Source organism: Odontomachus brunneus, unplaced genomic scaffold, assembly GCF_010583005.1.
Source record: "Odontomachus brunneus isolate Ranch 3 - 2012 unplaced genomic scaffold, Obru_v1 Obru_scaffold_171, whole genome shotgun sequence".
Lineage (NCBI taxonomy): Eukaryota > Metazoa > Arthropoda > Insecta > Hymenoptera > Formicidae > Odontomachus > Odontomachus brunneus.
The window spans coordinates 79,927-100,905 of NW_022639621.1; the positions used below are offsets into that span (position 1 = coordinate 79,927).

Here is a 20,979-nt window from a genome sequence, read left to right on the forward strand (position 1 = left end):
TCCAAGCAGGTAACGTGCCAACGCAATGGCGCCTTACTGGCTGCACCTGGGACAACCGTTCGCCAGGTTAGGATCTCGCGTCGATTGGCTGACCGGCGTAAAGCGGAGCGCTGATTGGCCGGCGCGGCGGCTACACCGGCACGAAGGTTTAATCTCGTTTACCGTAGGCGCGCTGGCGTTCAGTTTAAGTTACCTCGGCCGGTCGGTCGGTTGGTCGATCGTCCGCCCGTCCGTCCGTCCGTCCGTTCGTCCGTTCGTTCGTTCGTTCGTTCGTTCGTTCGTTCGTTCGTTCGTTCGTTCGTTCGTTCGTTCGTTCGCTCGCTCGCTCGCTCGCTCGTTCGCTCGCGTCAACCTTAGACCGGACGTCATCGCCCGAAGCCCCCGAAGACGCGTTACGCGCTTTGCCGGGGCCCCGCGTAGATCGCGGAAATCGGGAGTGTGTGCGTGCGCGCAGCAATTCCGGACCGACACCGGCGGAGCGATCGCGCGCGGCTGTATCGTTGTGCGCGAACGCGAACGAGAACGCGAGAGACGCGTCCGCGGCGGTGACACGATCGCGCGCGCGCTCGCGCGTTGTGTTTGTATGTGCGCGAGCGCGCCAGCGCCTCCGCGACATTCAGCTCGACGCGCACCACGTAAGTGACTGTGTTGTGTGTGGAAATGTGTGTGTGCGCGCGTACACATACGTAAACGTATCGGAGCGAGACGCGCGCACGCACAAACGCACGAACGAACGCACGTAACGGCTCGGATTCTCATCTGCCGTCCTGTTCTCGCCAACTGTCGGTATCGCCGTGCGCGTACGCGTGTATCGCGATTGGTCGGTGCGTGGTATTTTTGAAAAGTCGTCCCCCTCGTATCGCTCTCTTTCTCTCTCTTTCTGCGCCGCGGCCCCCCTCCTCCCTTTCGGCCCTGCGTTTCCTTCTCTCGTCTCTCCCGTTATAACCGCAGGAGCGGCGAGAAAACCCTCGGCCGCCGTCACGGCGCGCCGCCGTATGGACGATTTTGAGAAAGAAGCCGTCCAGTCTGCCGCCTTTCTGACCCGTCCCATCCCGTCGCGCCGAGCAACGGGTCGGCCGACAGGTCTACCGTGAAGTTGTCGCGATACACTAGCGACCGGCCGAGAGGCGTCCTTTCGGCGTCGCCGCGCCGCGCGGGACGTGCGCGACGCTCGCGCGAATGCGCGCACGAGCCTAGCGGAAAGTTCGAATTCGCCAGTGACAGGTACGCGATCTCGGAGCAAAAATCTCTTTCTCTCCCTCTCTTTTTCTCTCTCTCTCTCTCCCCCCCCTCTTCCTCTCTTTCTCTCTCCCTCGCGTGAGCGAGCGGAGAGTCGCGCGCGTATGAGCGAACGGACGTGCCGAAACCGAGAAGAGAGTACGCGAGCTTGCTTCTTTGTTCGTGAACGCGAATCCAGCGACGTTATAATTTCCCTTCGAATTCGCCGGAATCTCTCGCTCTTGCCGGCCAACTTCACACCGCTACCGCCGCGACTCCTTCGGCGTCGCGAGAGTGCGGCTCGCCCGCGACGGTGTGATCAACGCGAAGTGCGTCCCTGCGCGTCGAACGTAGCGTCGGAAAATGAAATTCGTCGCGATGCCGAAGTGAGTTCCGGGCGACAGCGCGCGCGTGTGCTCTTGGATTACCGATTTGTTGGTGTTCTTCTCAGCGTCGCCGTTCCGGAAAAGGGCCACTAGCTCGGCTGAGAGATCGGACCGATCGCGACCGATGTCGCGACTTTCGCTTGTCGCGAGTGAGTGATTGTGCGAGGAAGTGCCGGAAATCTGAGGAAGAATACGCCAAAGTTGCGGAAATCGACGGGAATTTCCGCTCGCGTCGGTGCTCGGTGAGCCGTGTGTGTGTTGGTGTGCGCGATGCGAGGTTAGGATCGTCGTGCTCGGAGGGTAAGAGACCGAGAGAAAGAGAGAGAAAGAGAGATAGAGAAAGAAAGAGAGCCTTCTCTCGGGAAAAGGAGAGCGGCGTGGATCGGTGCCGGAGCGAGGAAAACGGAATATCGTATCGACGGGGTCAGTCCTCGATCGAGATCTGGATTACGCGGGCGCCCCGAGGATCGCCACGATCTTGCCAATTCGTAAAAAAGGTGAGCTCAAACTCGAGTCAATTGGAGCGCCACGAAAGGCCAGTCGAAGGCTATGTAATTTCATCGAGCTGAAATTTAAATATCGACCAGCGACCGCGATAACGAGCCCCGCGAATTTAATCGCGAGCAAATTCGGATTATTACGGATTATTACGCACGTACTGGAGTATAAATTACTACATTAGGTATGAAATGTGTGCTTATTGGATGTATTCGGTCGTATAAAGCAAATGTTTGTTGACGTCTCGCGTGTGACGTTTGACGTTTCTTATGCGCGCTGAGAAGCACGCTGTTCGGTAACACTCCAGGTCACAACTACACTACTATGGGAAAACAAATTGCTGATGTTACTGAAATTCTAGTTATTTCCGACGTCAACTACTTTTTTGTCGATCTGACAAAAAAGAAAAATAGCAACCCAGAGATAAGATTTTTACGATTGTCACAATGTGAGACAATCAACGATGGGAGCTTTACAATTCTCTTAATTACATTTATGATGTGAATATGTGTTGAATTAATTGTTAAATTTAAATTATACAATAATGCAAATTTTTTGCTGTATTAGCAACGAATTAATGCAGCAACAAATTTAGTCAAAGTTACACTCAGATTTTCATATTATACTTAGTATGGCATATTGTTTTGAGCAAATTTTTCCTTTCGTATTTCTATTTTGTGATTCTATGTGATGAATATAATTGCAATCTTATCGTCTAAGGGACTCGACGTTCTCGAATTTCGTGATTTAATACATTTGAAATTGTTGTAAAGTTTACGTATATATACATCAATCTATCAGGGAACGTTTATATAAGAGGTCATTATCATTAATACTATAGCAATCTAGATGGATTTTCATGATTATTACGATTTTTATGATATAACACAATTGACGATGGAAACTTTTTTAATTCTCCTTTTAATTACACTTATGAAGTAAATATACTGCATTGAGTTAATTACTAAATTTACATCATATACAGTAATGTAAATTTTTTTGTTTCATTAATGCAATAAGAAATTTTTTAAAAGTTATACATTCAGATTTTCATATTATATTTTATTCATATTACATTTGATTCGTGTTACATTTATTCATATTACATTTCATTCATATTACATTTATTTGTGTTACATTTTATTCCATATTACATTTCATATTCATATTACATTTAAAGGGATGCTGGAGTCGATGACGAACTCGAACAATGTCGATAATGCAGAGACGATCATTAATATAATCACACTATCCTTTTCGTATATACAGAACTATTTCTTGTATATACAGAATTTATATGAATAAGTTGTTTTGTTTTACTATATTCAACGGAAAACCTAATCATATATGTGTGGAAATCTTTCTGAAAACTTTTTCGATATTTTTAAGCTTACAAATGCAGATGCGAAGGTAAAGCAATCTTCTTCAAAATTTTTCTTTCATATTCATCATTTCCAAGTGTCCAAATAACATTTATATGCAATATAACATTCTTGGTGACATATTTTACAGGCAAAATGTACGTACAAGTTATTTGCCTTGTGTGAAATCTGAAACACGGAAATTTGAGTGAATAAATGAAATATTGTGAAACGTGTTAGATTCAACTTTTTTTTCAGCGCGCTTAAAGTTGCGTATCAGAGTTAGTCGGAGAACACGTTCCCTTACCCATAAATTTTTCACTATGCGGTTGTGGCTACAAGCGCCATACACTTCTTTTTTCTCTAGTCGCCGACAATGAAGCGTTGATATTTTACGTGCCACGGCAGTCATCTGCGCGGCGCTCGGGAATCGCCGATTCGGGCGATTTCGCCAGCGGTACACTCTCCGGTTAGCGTACTTTCGCGAGAAAGCGGCGTAGTAGCGGAACACACAATTCCGCTCACGAGTCCCCGTTTCGCATCTCGTCTAATTTCCTTCTCCTCTCGCTTCCACGTCCGAAGGCTGAATTTTATACAGACTTGTTCCATTTTATGCGGAGAGCAACTCGCGCAAAGAGGGCCGGGAAAGTGGCGGTGTAAAACACACGGGACACTTACTGTACCCGCGCGTGATACGCGCCGGCCGAATCCGCATTCGTCTCTATTAGCCGCACTTACATCCGACAGATGTTGCGCGAAACGCACGGAATTTTCCGTTTCGCGACGTTTACGCCGCGTACACACACACACACACACACACACACATAAACACACGGTGAGATACACACGCGGGAAGGAGCCGCGATGGAAAGACCTGTGCGCGCGCGGGGAATCGATCGTTTCGCAATTCCAATCAGCGGCTCTTCCGATTGTCGCTTATTGCCCGTACTGGCGATTCGACCAAATGCCGACAATTTGCCGCGCCGCGACCAGCAGGAGTACCGTGCGGTAACGGCTCTTTTCTTTCGCAGCTGTATTTCCTCCGCGTTTCCACCGTTCCCTTTTCCGTCATTATTCTTTCTTTCCGAGCGCTTATTTTATATGTAAAACGCGCGAACAGCCGGAGGAAACGTATACGTACACAACGTTGCAATTTTCGTTCGTCCGTTCGTCCGTGAGCTCAAAACGCGGATTAAAGACGCGGATTCACCGAAGAGCCGCTCTCTCGGACTGGCGTGGAGCCACTTTAGAGTCGAGTGTAAGTTCTAAAGTTCAAATCCGAGATTCACGTCGTGTATCAAAAGCGGCGTCTTAGGAGTCGCGGGGCCGGAGTTTGTTTCGAGCCTGTCTGGAGTGAGCTCGCGAAACAATTAAACGTAGTCGCGCACATATACGCCATGTATAATTGCGTTATGTACAGAACTAATTGCCAGTTGTTTTTGCACCGTTAAATTAATTCCCGCTTAATTGAATTTGAGAAACCGCTGGCGCGTTACTCCGGATAGTCAGTTCTCCAAAGTATAATCAGTGCATTCTTCACGGAACTGCTGTACTTATAACTACTTGGTGGTCCAAATTATCGTCAGACTCGAAGTGATGACTATCTACGGCAAAATTATGACAATTTATTGATTATTTTGGTAAAATTCGTCATTTTTTATAGTTTCACAGATAGGCTGTTTTATTTGTGTTTTTCGCATTAATACGTCAGATAAAACAACATTCTTTTTATATTCTCATCAAATGTACATCTGATAATCTCTGAAGTACCTTTCAAATGAAAGAAGGGAAAACATTTGCAATCTTTCGTTAAAGTTTTTTCCATTTCTTAAAACATAGCTACAAATTTTCAGTTACATACTACAATCTAGTTGCTGAAACAGCAAGGCAATAAATAAAATTGCTATAAAGTTTGAAATATATAGATTAAAATTGCATCCGTCATACTTTTTGTTTTGAAAATCTTAATGAAAAAGGAATTTGTTTAAGTTTCTCTATTTACTATACATATGTATATTTTCAGTTTCCCAATTATTATATGCTATGTATAATACAAAACCGATTTTTTCGGTTATTTTTTAACAAGTTATAGAATTACGCAAGCGAGATTTTGAAATATGTTAAAGATGGCTTCGAAATACCTGCTTGCTTGATACTGTTAAAGAACAGAAATAATCAACTTTGCCAATGCATGCCAATGTAATGTTTTGGCCGTTAGCTAATTAGCCTTTCCTTATATCGTTTCCCTTATATCCCTTATAGTATATTCAAAATATTTCAAAAATATTTCATAGATATTTTATGGAAATGTGAGTTAAATAAAGCATTCATCTTAATGACTAAATACTGCTCTCGAGTTTTATATCAAAATTTCTTTATTTCTGTAATTTTGTTCCTAAATTACCATTTTACCAGCTTTCCAATACATATTACCAGGTAATTTATTGTAATTTACCGCGTCAGTTACCGCCAGATTAAATCATTTCCATTTCAGTTGTAAGTATAGCATTACAATCAGTAAAATAATATATCTCGCTGAAGAATTAATTAATAATAACGACTGTTCCTATTCACTCTGAGAGAAAAAGTATTTAAGAAATAAAAACTATTTTGATTCAGTAAGTGCTAATAACATATTTACTTACACTAATATAAAATATTTTTCAAATAAGAAAATACTCTTGAAGACATTTACGAAAGCAATTGTTGATTTTGTTTAAGAGAAGAATTTAGATTTACATAAATATGTTATTAGAGTATCCACCTCGAATATAAATATTTTTTTTATTTCTTACACTGAGGGAAAAATTACCTTAAAACCAACAAATATTTCTTTGATGGGTGCCATTAACATATTTACTTAAAAATCTAAATCTCATTATTTAAATCAAATATTTTTTACCTGATTTAAGTAAACAATATTTGGTTTAAATAAAGATTTAGATTTAAATAAATATTTCTTTGATGGGTGCCATTAACATATTTACTTAAAAATCTAAATCTCATTATTTAAATCAAATATTTTTTACCTGATTTAAGTAAACAATATTTGGTTTAAATAAAGATTTAGATTTAAATAAATATGTTAATGGCACCCATCAAAGAAATATTTATTTAAATCTAAATCTTTATTTAAACCAAATATTGTTTACTTAAATCAGGTAAAAAATATTTGATTTAAATAATGAGATTTAGATTTTTAAGTAAATATGTTAATGGCACCCATCAAAGAAATATTTATTTAAATCTAAATCTTTATTTAAACCAAATATTGTTTACTTAAATCAGGTAAAAAATATTTGATTTAAATAATGAGATTTAGATTTTTAAGTAAATATGTTAATGGCACCCATCAAAGAAATATTTGTTGATTTTAAGATAAATTTTCCTTCAGTGTATATACCTTTTCTCTCTTAGTGTATCGGTGCAGTTTTTAAACACAGATTTGCACGTAAATCGCATGAAAGCCGTTAATTTCACCACCACAAATGCAAAAAGCTTGGCACAGCGTATGACGAACTTGTAGTTTCTACAGTGAAATTTGAAGTTCTACTAGTCAAAATCAGTTAGATCTAAAAAGCAGTAAAATGTGCTGAGAAAAAAGTGTTTGGTTCTTGTAACTATAGTCACATGGGGAAATATTCACTGATTGTCGTGGTGAAATACTCCTTTTATTGATTCAATTCGAAACATTTTTACTGATTCACTTAAAGAGAGAGTGCTATCAAGGACACCTGGTATCTCTCCAGATAGTTTACACTCGAGCAATTTTGACGCAGCTCTTAGGGTGAAGTCGCGCGTGCGCTGTCTTCGAAGAAAGACAAGTAAAAATCTCGTTTTTTTTTCTGTTGGCGTTGGTATTGCGTTTTTTGTGTTGCGTAACGCATCTACGCCGATGCGTGACGCGAGGAATTATAACCTCGACGAGCGTCGTAGCCGACTCATGAACCGAAATTGTAATGTCAATCCCGCGACTCGCGTAACACATTGACGTATCGCGGATACATTGATGTACGAAGTTTAGAGTCGGTCGAGTTCAGAGTCCTCGCGCCGAGCCGTCGTGCCTCCTCGATGTTAAACCGGTTCGAATTTCGCGCAGGTTCAAAAACAGTCACGAGAAACCCGCGGGTTCGGCATAGCGTCACGCGTTTTGAACAGGTGTGCATTGTTGAACGAACGAGAGAGCCTCATTTTAATCGGCCAGAAATATGTTTCGATGAGATTAAATATTTACGGTGCTGCGGAGAGTTTATGTTAGATCAGTGGATGACCTCATCGATAATTAAATGTATTTTTTTATCTTTTCAGGAGGACACACGGACAGGGATGGCATGAGGGAGGGCTCCGGCAACGCTGCCGAGGTTGTAAACATATTTAATATCTGTTTTTGTCTGTTTTCGTATGCACTAAGCCGAGGACACGCGGGCAGGTTTACTCGATTCTGCAGTCGGCAGTTCCTCTTTTGGCTTAATGCACAGAGAGAGAGAGAGAGAAAAGAGAGAGAGAAAGGACTCGATGGGATTTTTTGATTTGTAGTTACGATCAAACAAAATTAAAACGTGAAACAATTGCGCGTAATCTCCTCTACGCAAATGATTTTAAGAGGCGGAAGAGTCGAGCCGGAGTACACGTGAGGTGCACGGACGCGAAACTAATCTTCATTCTGCATTCACTAATCTCCAACGTTTACGGTAGTTACCTGGAGAAAAAATTACCTGAACCTTTCCCCATCAAAATTGATTTATACACACACATACACACAGAAAAATATATACTGCATTCAAGTAAATATTACTTGTTACAAACGTTACATAAACTTATATATCCGCAAGTGTATATATATCATAATTTTATCACAAAAGTATATCAAATTCGATCAACTTGTATTCTCTGCCTTATAAACATAAAAGGCTAAAAACAATTAAAAATAATTTCAACATTTAATTGTTAAATTATAAGTAAATAAAAAAAGTAAAAAAGGCATTTTTTTAAACAAAAATCATTTTAGGGCAAACTATTAGGAATTGACATATTGAAACATTAACAATTTATTCAGGAGAATTAACAGTATTTTATACATTTTTTTTCAAAATTTTATGTCAGCCCTACTTTTTACAATAGATAATTGAAATATTGATAATATGTTTGCTTTCTGCAAGTTTCTTGTCAAAAAAAAAGTGTCTTTTTTCATATCGAGAAAATATCGTTATTTCCGGGTAATACTAAAAGCGAGATTGTTAATTTCTAAGACTTATATGTGTTCGCCACATTTATATTGGACACGCCATTATAAATTTTAACTTTCCGACCTCAAATTCGTAATCAAGACCCTGAAATCTCCCATATACAAAATTTAAAGAAACTTCACTGAAGAATAAAATGATTAGTTCAAAGGGTTAAAACAAAAAATCGGTGCTTATTATTATATACAAAGATGAACCAACTTTTCTTTTGATAAAGTTGTATAACGTTCTTGTAAAGAGAATACATTTTTATTTTGTGTATATGATAATGAGCTTTTCTCAAATTGACGATGTTTTAAAACTATAATTAAGAAAATATTCTTGGTTGAAGGTAATCATTACTTAAATGAATGAAAGTAAACCAGGCTCTCGCTATTCTGTACGCACCTTCTGACAATTGTCAGTACGGTACGACATCTGTCATGTAATTATAAATAATTTCAGATAATAAATCATAAAGAATAGCAATTTTTTTATAAAAATTGAATTGAAATAAAAAAGCGGCTAAAAAAATTGAAGACATTAAATTACGTTCAAAAATTACACGAATATTGGAAACGAGCTAACCTTTTTTGCAATTTCTTGCTTGATTTATATAACCTTATGAGATCGTCTTTGAAAAATATGTTATGTTGTCGTCACGTACAAGACATCTCGTTAAAAATATCGTTCATAAACGACAAGCGTTATTAATTGTTATTTCATTGGTAATAACAAGTAGTTGCACAAGGTTACTTTGCATTAAATATTTGTTTAATCATTGACTGTAATTTAATTTCTTTTTTATTTTAATTCAGTTTTACATGAAAATTGCCACTTTTCGTAGTTTATTATTGAAAATTATTCAAAATTATGATAATCATTATCGACAAACGTCGTTAGCGTCACCCGCATCGACGGTTGTCAGAAGGAAGGTACAGAATAGTGGCTGATTGAATAATGGCAGTTTTCTTCGCAGTGGAGTGATATTTTTCTGTGTGCAGCTGTTGCATATTTTTATCTGAACACGATGCACGATGAAACACAGAGAATAGAGTCAATAGCTCCGCTCTTGACTCGTTTATCCCGAGAAAAATTGCCGAATGTGAGTTTCGCTTTTGTGGGCGCTCGTGTAGTAATTTTTGCTGCGATCCCCGATGGTCAGACGTGGCAAAATTCTTTTACGGTGTTTATCGTCGTTATCTTTCGGCGCCTCTCGCCAAAGCGGTCGCGTCACGGGAATGGCCGTGCGAAGTATTTTCGAAAGCCTTCGGGCTGTTGGCGTCGAGAAGTAGGGTACCGGGTTAATACTCCGTAGAAAGATAGAGAGAGAGAAAGAGAGAGAAAGAGAGAGAGAGAGAGAGAGAGAGAGAGAGAGAGAGAGAGAGAGAGAAAGGGGGGAGGGGATAGAGAGAGAGAGAGGGAGGGAGAGAAACGGAGAAAAGCGACCAGCATGGAAAGCAGGTAGAAAAACGAAGAGAAATTTAGTACCTTCCTTTCTCCTCCTCTCCCGTTGTGCATCACGCGGCACATTGCATTACTGTTATAATTGATTCGTGATAAAATAACGCACGGATTGCGCCTATTAGATCGCGCTCGCGATTTCTCGCATCCGCATTTTCCGCTATAGTGATTTCGGTGGAAACGATATCGCGAAACGCTCTCATTCAACCGTGCGATACGACGATGCTATTGGTGTTACATATATACGTACTTATACACACGTACACGCACGCACGCGCCCACACACACACACACATATATATAATACATAATCGATACGCAAAGTAACAGACGAGCGACAGCGTAGCTCAAGCATAAGATATTAATTTAATATAACAAGTTCTCACTGGTCAATATCCTTTAAACTTGTATTCGCACCGAAATTTCGCGATGGTTTTCTCCTCATTAAAAGTTATCCGGCTATTCAATTTTCATGAATCGCGGAGGGCTTCCATTATTAAACTTTCATGCCACGTCGCCTTTGACAAATTTCTGTTCGAAGCCCCGAATTGAATTGCAGAAAGGGCGTGTGTCATAAAAAGGGGAACTTTTTAGCCGCGCGCGCGAGAGAGAAAGAGAGAGAGAGGGCGATTGTCCATTATTAGGTTCTCGGTTTTTGAACAGAATTGCCGCAACTTGCGAAGAATTAGGGCGTACAAAGTGCAGTTTGGTTATTTTTCAATCGCGACGTGTTTTCCAATGCCGACGCGGGCATTTTTTTTTCCCACGAGAGAAATTAATTAAACCTCTCGGGTCCGTTTCGTAAAAAGTTCACTCACGCGTTTGTCCCGCGGCGACCGATGCAAGTTTTGAAAATTAAAGCCCGGTGTTCGTGCGCCGCGTCAAAAGCATCATGTTTCGTAGAAACTAGTCACGAGTCAATTCATAAACAATCCCGCCAGCGGTATAATGAAAAGTTCGTCCATGTAAACCGATGTTCCCGTATTTTTCCGTTAAATTGCTGTGTCGTGCGACGCTTAATGCGGGGAGTATGTACGTCGTGCGTCCGCTTCAATTGCGATTCAACGAGAGGCAAACCGCTGACCCAAAACATTTGCGCACCGTTTGCGGAATATGCGGCTATTGGCCGCTAATTTCAACTGGACGAAACACGCGGTCATACGTAATTAATTTGGCGGCATGTGTTTTCGCGATGCATTTTTCCGCCCTCCATTCTTCCGCTGCCCGAGATATACCTTGTTCACGTAATCAACGGGATTGCCGTTTTGCCATTTTCTCGCGGATGAAACTTGCTGAGAATGACATGCGACGCGACTTGATAAAGTAGATTCGATTCTCTATATGTAGAAAAAAGAAATTCCTGTTTGGAAAATACCTGTATTTCCGACATGTTAATCTGTAAATGAGATTATATAGCGTTATAAACGAAGGTAAGCTATTTGTAAGAATATATTTTATGATTCACACCCACACACACACACAACGAGAGGAAAAGCCTAGGTTCTTATTATTCAAAAGTAATTTTCAGTAATGGGAAGCGCAACATATCGAATTGGGAATATAATGCCTTTAGATGTGTGTTATTCAGGTCCCCTATATCTATTAAAATTAATACACTCTAATTAGCAATTATTGTTTTATGAATAAAACAATCATTGTTTCATATATTAATATAAGCAACGATATATAATTTCGTTAGAAACTATAAAATTATAAGAGATTTCGATATATAATTTCGTTTAAATAGAATGTTAAATCCTCATAATGTTATAATTTTAATTGAATATTATAATAGTAATATAAAAGAGAAGTACAATATGCCTATTAATATATTTATTTAACGTTATAATTATTAATATTATAATTATTAATTATTATTTCGATAATATTTGATTATTTTGATAATAATGATGTCTTTTGTTCCAACATTTAAAAGCATTATGTTCTCAATCTAATATTTTGTGTTTTTCATTCATAAAAATTATCTTGGAATAATAAGAATGCAGGTTTTTTTCTTCGTTAGATCTCATATATAAAATATATTTTTGCAGATAATTTATCTTCGTTTAACGCTGTATAATCTCATTTGAAGGTGAACCTCTAAAAAAAGATACAGACAATAATGTCTGTATTTCTCGGACAATAATGCCCTTCTTTTCTGTATATTCACGCTTCTATTACGCGAAACAGAGCCGAAGGAAGATATACGAGGGGTTCGGCATAACGTATGGAACGGCGCGTGTTGTTTGCCGCATACCTAATAAATACCTGATTAATTATTAATTGCGACCACCGTATCAATCAATCAATAATAAAAATAATCAATTATCGCTCGTACGTCGCGCGTAATACGATCGATGTTTAATTATACATCGACGAGGAAACGCGACCACGTTCTCGGCGAGCAGACGGACAGACAGACGACAGCAATCGTTGCTCGTTAATCGTTAGCCGCCATCCATTATGCAGCAGGCGGCAGAATTAGATCTCGTTATCGCCGCCTCGTACGATTTCACGGCGCGGGGATCGGGCGCGTGTTGCGAATGGACACAAGTGTAATCGATATTAATCGACACGCTTCGAGAGCGGGCCTATTCTATATTTCCTATCTCTCGCTGGGAGAACGGACCGATCGCGATTAACGGCGCGCGGGCATTAATTACCGGATTTATCTGGTACCCATGTGTATACGCGCCGCATGGACGCAATTCGTCCGCCGTAAATCCGCGCCCCGCGTGCCATTTGTTTCGTTAGCGCACTTAAACAAGATCAGGGGCCTTATTTTGGACGCGTATCAAGCGCCTGCACACACAGAAAAATGCATACTGCATTCAAGCGAATGTTATTTGCTTCAAGTGTTTTATGAGTTTATATATCCACAAACCTGTCGTAAGTTTATCACAAGCAGTAAATTTACTCGACAAACGTTCTGAATCCTAGTGAGCTTAGCACCTGGGTCAGGTTAGGTTGGGTTAGCACACTGAGAATATCAAATTAAAACGAAAGTTCGGTTTGCTTACTTACATAGGATCTATTTTTTCTTGGACAGGAGTTTATAATTCCTTTTTTGAATATATAATAATGTGTTTTTCTAAAGTTCAGAATTTTGATATAAATTTTAATATAATAATAAAATGTGTTTATATCATACGAACTTTAGAAAAACATTGATTATCATGTATTGAAAAGAGGAATTTATTCTCTTCACAGGAATATCATCAAACTCTTGTCCAAGAAAAAATAAATTCTTATTATTATTTATATTAAAATTTGGGATAAGCATATTTTAGGAGTATTATTAACAGAATATCCTTCGCTGGAAACAGCAGTTACTTAGAAGAAAGAAAATAAACAAAGTAATCGCTTTCCCTAGCAATAGCATTTCTCTGTGTAAATATACTGATTTCCTTCTGATTTTCATGCTAAAGCAACGTTATACGTGTTGCTAAGAAAAACGGAACTTGGAGTTAAACGGACGTACTTAACTCTTTAAAGCCAACTCATCGACCTCATTCGAGTAAAGTAGTTTTCTTCATAAGATAGTCATTAAAAGACGCTGCTGATGAAGAGTTTCGTCGTCTGAATAAAATTGACCGTCGGGAATACGATTTTCTGAATGCATATAATTATGCAGATTCATGTTTGCACGTGTATCTCAACCACAGGGGATTTCATAAATCTTCATGATAAAATGAAGATAAAAGCGCCAACCACGCACTTTAAAATGACATTGATAAAAAAAAAATGAGAAAATGGAATTTGCTTACTTTTTCCCGTGAAAAATTTCACAGAATTTCGAGTGTCAATTATTCTGCTTTGCACACAATTGTCATATCGGTTTCTTCAGTAGGAAAATTCCTGTGTCACGGATTAGGACGCAGAATGTAGTTCTATCTAGGGTGAATCGATAGTATTATATTGTAATTATTACTTTGCCAAAACATTTGGGAAGGACCCAAAGTGAACGTACACAGAGAGAACGATTTGTTGAATCAAATAAACACTTCTTCAGAATGGTCCAAACAAATTTTTTGCTTGACCGAACAAAGTTCTGGTTGACACAATAAAAATATTTCATTAAGCCCTAACTAAATATTTTTGTTGCGTCAAACAAAACTTCGTTCGATCAATCAAAAAATTTGTTTGGACCATTCCAAAGAAGTGTTTGCTTGATTAAGCCAAATCGTTCTCTCTGCGTATATACAATTATGTGTACTAGATCTCAAAGAATTAACGTTCGCTATGCGAATCCAGAATAAAGCTCCTGAATGTGTTTCGTCTGTGGCGCACCGTGCTGCGCTTTGCGCTCGTCGGAAATTTGCAGAAGTCCATTGGCTGTTTAAAAGTGCATCAACGAAGCTCGACGCGTCGTGCGCTTTGCGCGAAAGTGCGCGTCTCGTTTCGGTCCGAACTCGCACAAAGCATCATTTTCGTTTCGTCGGGTGCGTTCGAGCGAGGTATAGAGACACAACGCGTTATTCCCGTCTTCTATCGTTAGCTGTTGAAACACGAGAATGCTGAGATGCTGAATGTAGCTCTGAATATAGCCGCTGGTACTTCATAGGTAGCTAGTCAAAGGATGCACCTGGCATAACCGCGCTGCTTTACCTATAGGCATCAGTGGATGGCCCAGGGCTCAACCGTCGGGGAATTTCGACGTACAGAATTGAGTTCGTTAGCGCGAATCAACGAGTATTGCCCCGATAGGATAATTATTGTTAATTGCATTACTTTACACGCTCAAGGGCGAGAAGGCCAGGCGCTGTTGTTGACCCACGAGACATATCGTTAGGCTTTAAAACTTTTAAAAGTAATACAAGAAGAACATTCTTGTTTGGAAAATATCTTGACGTGTTAATCTTCGAATGAGATCACATAGCGTTAAAAACGGAGATAAGTTATTTGCAAAAATATATCTTATATGATTTAACGAAAAAAATCGTTTGTTCTTATTATTTAAAAATAATTTTCATTAATAGAAAGTACAAGATATTAGATTAGGAATGTGATTTTTTTAAATTATTTTATGCTCATATCCAGCTCATGACTAATATGCTCAAATTGATAATAATCATTGTTTCACATATGAGACAATAATTACTTATATACTATATGTATATAGAGATAACGATTTGGTTGAATCAAATAAACAATTCTTTGGAATAGTCCAAACGAATTTTTTGATTGATCGAACAAAATTTTGTTTGACGCAACATACATATTTATTTGCCGAGAACAAACATATTTATTTGCGGTTCCAAAGAAATACTTTTGTTGTGTTAACTATAATTTGTTTGGACTATTTCAAAGAAACATTTATTTGATTCAATAAATCGTCCTCTCTGTGTAAGCAACGACATATAATTTTGTTAGAAGAATTGTAGTGGTCTCATAAGAAGTGCAATATGATTATTTTTATGATAATGATATTTTCTCCCGACATTTTTCTGTATATAGTACGGGAATATAGACTGCGTGTTAATAAGGTCTATCTTGCTAAGGAATATACGCTGAGAGAAAAGATATGTAAAAAATAAAAGATATTTATTCTGAGTACTAATGATATATTTATTTAAATTAAAATTCTTTTACTTAGAATAAAACATTGTTTGTGTGAAAAACGCGCAACGGTGTTTTATACACGGAAAAAAAAGATTTGCTAATATACGGACAACTAAAAATATTAGCTGCAGGAGCAAATTTTTTTGCTTTCATAGCAAAGTTATTTAGTTGTGATAGCTAAAAGATTTGCTAATATATATATTAACAAATCTTTTAGCTATCACAACTAAATAACTTTGCTATAATATTTTTAGTTGTTCATATATTAGCAAATCTTTTTTTTCCGTGTAGGAGAATATATATTCTTCCATTTGAAGGAAGTTTTTTTTCAATATAAAAATATATATATACAAGTAAATATTTTGAATATTTGAAAATTTGAAGGAATTTTAAAATAATTTGAAAGAAATTTTTCTCAATGTAAAAATATGTATACAAATAAATGTTATTAGTGCTTACCGAATAAATGTTTTTTGTTTCTCCGACATTTTTTCTCTCGATGTAGCAAGTTTCGTCAGAAACACAGCATATTTTTGAATAATACATTTCAGTTTCTAAAATATAAATAGCACATATGAAAGGACAGTTAATTACTACAGAATGTCGAATTTTACTGTACTTTTTGCTAGAAAATTCTCTTTGTGCGCGGACGCAGTAATAACTGAAAGAGGATACTCATTCTCTCATTTTGCGCACGAGTAGCGTACTAAACAAATGTAACTCGGGACCGGACACTGCTGCGCGAATCTAGAACTTCTATCAGTGTCAGCAAGAAAAATTGTGAAATCACGGCGATCGCGCGGGTTCGCCAACGTCCGTATCGCATCCATGAGATAAGCAAATATGTTTTTAATGATATTCATCATTTATCACTCCCCGCCTCTTTCTCTCTCTCTCTTTCTCTCTCACTCTCACTCTTACTCGTCGATGGCATGTCGAATCTGTGTGAACGACTTGCCTCTCGAGCCCTTCTACCAAACGAGCGAACCCGCTTGGATGGCGCGTCGATGAAAAACGCGAATATCAGAGGGTTGAATAATAACGGACGCGCTGACAGCGGCAGACCTTCGATATTGCTCTTTAATTAAGATGAACGTTCTCTGGTGGAATTTGCCGAATTTGCCGGAGCGCGTACTGAGCGCTCCTTGTTGATCTTTCTCGTGAGAACGCCGAGCATTGAGAGGTAAACCGCTGACCAAACACGTGTACACTAATTCCATAATGCGGGAATATTGAACGGTAGTCTCTGGCCGCGGGTAGTGCGCGTAAAACGCAGACTAATACGCTGTTACGTTGTCAGGACGATCGATCGGATTTGGCTCTCGATTCGGACGACGCGAACGCTCCGTTTCTCGGCCGATACGAATTTTGAAATTCGATTTCGAGCGAATTCCCGTTGACTGGTGTGCCGCCAGTTGATGGATCAGCGTTCACACACATTGTTTTTGACGGTAATACCTTGAGTAATAGTCCGGATAAATAACGTCCAGTATAACTTCGACTAATACCTCAAACGTAACACGGTAGAATTTCCCGATTTATCTCACGGTCGGTATATTCAAAGTTACTCGGACGTTCCACGGGTGCAATTTTGAGCCGTGTACGACCATGATGGAATCCATTCGTTAGCACGTCACTCGAAAATGGACGTTGCAACCGCAACGAAAGAGGCGCACAAACCGACATTTATCATACAATTCGCACGATCGGTGCGATTTTTAGAAGCAAAGGCAGTGATAGGAGATGGAGGGATAAAAAGAGATGGATGCTTCCCGGCAAAAGATAGCAAATTCAAATCGTTTCGTTGGCTACATATTTAAAATCGTCTTACGGAGACATTTGAAGCGACTTTGCTATCTTTTGCCGGGAAGTAACCCTCTCGTCTTGTCCCTCCATCTCCCATCATTGGGCAAAAGTATCAATATCGGAATATGTGCCTAACTCTGGATATTGCTCTTATTGCTTTAAATACGAATATTTAAACTTTCAACATAAAATATATAAAATCTACAGGAACAAATAATGAGGCGAATAAGAGCCAATGCCGATTATTTAGGCGGAATTAACAATATAATGGATATCAATGTGACATACAATTTTCAATTTTGTATTATAAATAAATTCATATTGATATTCATTATATTGTTAATTCCGCCTAAATAATTGGCGTTGGCTCTTATTTGTCTCATCATTTGTTCCTGTAGATTTTATTTCTTCAGAGCCTTTATCTTCATTAATTTATAAAATATATATATACACACAAAGAGAAATGTAAACTGTAATGTTACTTGTTTCAAGTATTTTATAAGTTCACATACCCATAAATCTATTAAAGAGATTCTATCACAAATCTATCAATGTTTATTACAAGCATTAAATTTCGAGCAATCGAGAAATACACTGAATCCTAATAAGTTTAGCATTTCGATCGAGAATATTAAATTAAAGCAAAAATTCGGCGTGTGTTTACTACGTAAATTCGAAGTAACTATTTCTTAGAGAGAGTTTTACGGTATTTTTGCGAAGAAAACAAATTCTTCTTTTGCATTGTACATAGCATTGAACTTTTCTAAAATTTTGTATAGAATTTATTGTATATTTTGATATTGTTATTAAGAATATACTTTTTGTTGAAAACAGCCGTAATATACTTGGAAGAAGGAAAGTAAACTCTTTTCTTCGAAAATCGCTTTTCCCTGTAGTAGAATATTTTTCTATATGTACATACGTTGAATATATACATATATTCTACGTTGAAAGTTTAAATATTCGTATTCTGAAAGGGCTTAAGGGCTTTGGTCTCGTAAACTAAGCAGGTCTCGTAAACTAGATTAGGAATAGTTTCATTTCTCCACATAACTGTTAAATATTCATATTCAAAGACTAAAACAATGTTCAATGTTCAGCACACTGACAGAAAAAATATGTAAGAAATAGTAAATTCGACAAGCGTAAATAACACGTTTACTTATATATTATTTTTTAAACAAGGAAATATATATTTTCCTCAAACCTTAAGAAAACCTTAGCTCTTTGTGAGAACGACTTTTCTTTATTCTACTATTTATTCTACTTAAATAAAAGAATTTATATTTCAGTAAATAAGTTTTGCATCCACCAAAGAAATATTTATTATTTTTTAGATATTTCTTTTCTCAACGTATGTGTTCAGGTATTGATACTTACGTGTCCAGGTTGATACTTTTATCTTACATTCGCTTCGCGCAACACACGAATTGCCGAAGAGAAAGGACGCGAATCGTTAACTTATCGTCACGATATTTTGAAGTAATTCATTTCCGTATGCGTGAGATGCACGGGATATTGCGATATTCAATATTGCGATATTCAATATTGCGTCACAAATACCTACAACTTGTCGCTTATCGGTGGGCGGATGTGGATTCGAATGTCACACGAGTCGCTGGTGTGTCGTCTACGTGATATGCGCTAAACGTCAACGCTAAACATCAAAGGCACGTACGCCCCTGTTGCTCTCGCAATCGTCCTCTACCACGATAACGTCAAAAGTAGGAACGTGCGATTTATGAAATTGTATATCGCTCGATGCGATCTCTTTTGAGAATGAATGCGATATATCGCATCATAATTTTGTAACGCTAATATGATTTTAAATTGCGAGCGATTTTATATCGTAAATGCGACTTTAAATCGCGATTTTTAATTATAAGGGAACCACCCCGACAACCGTATGTATAAATAAATATTTAAAATAAGTTTAAATATTAAAAATAAGTAAATCAACTTTCTCTTCGAATTGCATTCAAATATTTTCTGAAATGTTCACTATAAGAACAAATAAGTTTAACTATAAAATAATAATTAAAAATGAAAGCAAAATAAAAATAAAATTAAAATAATGTTATCTTAAAAACATTATTTAATTTTTTTATGCTTTCTACGCGGGGCAAAATAAGACATTTAAAAAACCTGTTTTAAAAAATTTTTTTAAATAATTTATTAAGATACGTAATATATAAAGATGTATATTGCATGTTTAATTAATTATAATTATTTATTAGCAACATTTTTCTCAATTGCAGGTGCGATTTTGCGATAAAGATCATATTACGATTCAAGAAAAGAAAATCGCGATATATCGCAAAATGGCATATCTCTAGTAGAGAAATGCCTTCAGCTCTCTCCCTTCTTCTTCTTCTTTCTCCTTCCCTTCTTTTTCTTTCTCTTTTTCTCTCCCTCTTCTTCTTCCACTCCTCTGTTCCTCTCTCTCTCTTTTTCTCTCTCTCTCTCGTGGATCGATTAGATTGTATGTTAATGTGACTGCTGAACATATCCATGGTAATCCGCGATGGCTTTCGTGAGTGATGCACGACGCAAAACGCGACAAGACAGGACGAGAAGGGGAGGGCGGAAGAACCGCGAGAGGCCTAAGTGCAAACGCCTGTTTCCGGAAACGGACGGCTACCTCCTTTCCGCGCGCAATCGGCATTCGGTGTATCGATCTTGTTGCAGATGCCGATTCGATCGTCGTAGTCGCTCACTGTGACGGAATCGAGCCATCGCAGAGGACAAACGAAGTGCACAACGCGTTCTTTTTATTTGTTCTTTTTTTCACTCAATTTATTCGCGTGCACGATTCGCAACGCGAACTTCTCGTTTAGGCGATTCCAGACCCTATAGAACCCTTAACGTCAAAAGCTACGCAAACCCTAATCGCGGATAAATTTTACGCAGCGCATTCTCATTTGCTCGTGACTTCCGCAAAAATGGTCAGAACACAATGCTCCTTTTTTATTCGGCGTAGAAAACATCGAGAAATATGAATCTATCGATATCTATGCGGTTCAGTGAAGTCGCAAAGATCATGATGCAAAAACAAAACACATTTTTTAAAGACGGTCACGTTTGGAAAGTTGATAAATTTCATGAGGTAACCATACGTTTAGAGTTCTGGGATTCGGCTGCATATACGTTCGCGCAATTTCCTACGGTGGCCGTATTTCTTGAATAGCCCGATAGCCGTGTCGCACAACTCGGTCACTTGTCACGTCGCGCGTCGTTGACATTCGAAAGATACGATGGCCACAATGGCGCGTTTACGGCTGTACCTATCCGTCGTCTTCTCTCACGACGAGAGATAAAATCCGCCGGAGATGTATACTCGTGAGGGATCGAAAGGACACGAGGGAGTATCGGAAACGCGCAAAGCTTAGGGAGAGCAGGAGAGAGAGAGAGAGAGAGAGAGAGAGAGAGAGAGAGAGAGAGAGAGAGAGAGAGAGAGAGAGA

At 38.6% G+C, this 20,979-nt stretch overlaps 1 protein-coding gene across 4 annotated transcripts in view; it reads left to right on the plus strand.

The window, feature by feature from the left end:
* Positions 1 to 215: 215 nt before the first annotated feature.
* LOC116851282 (myb-like protein AA) overlaps positions 216 to 20,979 on the plus strand; it is a 102,937-nt gene continuing 82,173 nt past the window's right edge. Inside the window, exons 1-3 of one of the 4 annotated variants that reach the window (XM_032830569.1) lie at positions 216 to 635; positions 1,670 to 2,101; positions 7,772 to 7,824. In XM_032830569.1, the coding sequence (XP_032686460.1) occupies positions 7,795 to 7,824 (30 nt within the window). In that variant the 5' untranslated portion in view covers positions 216 to 635; positions 1,670 to 2,101; positions 7,772 to 7,794. Of the gene's footprint in view, positions 636 to 848; positions 2,102 to 7,771; positions 7,825 to 20,979 lie in introns of those variants that run through there. The other 3 variants (XM_032830568.1, XM_032830570.1, XM_032830567.1) reach the window with 3 other exon arrangements.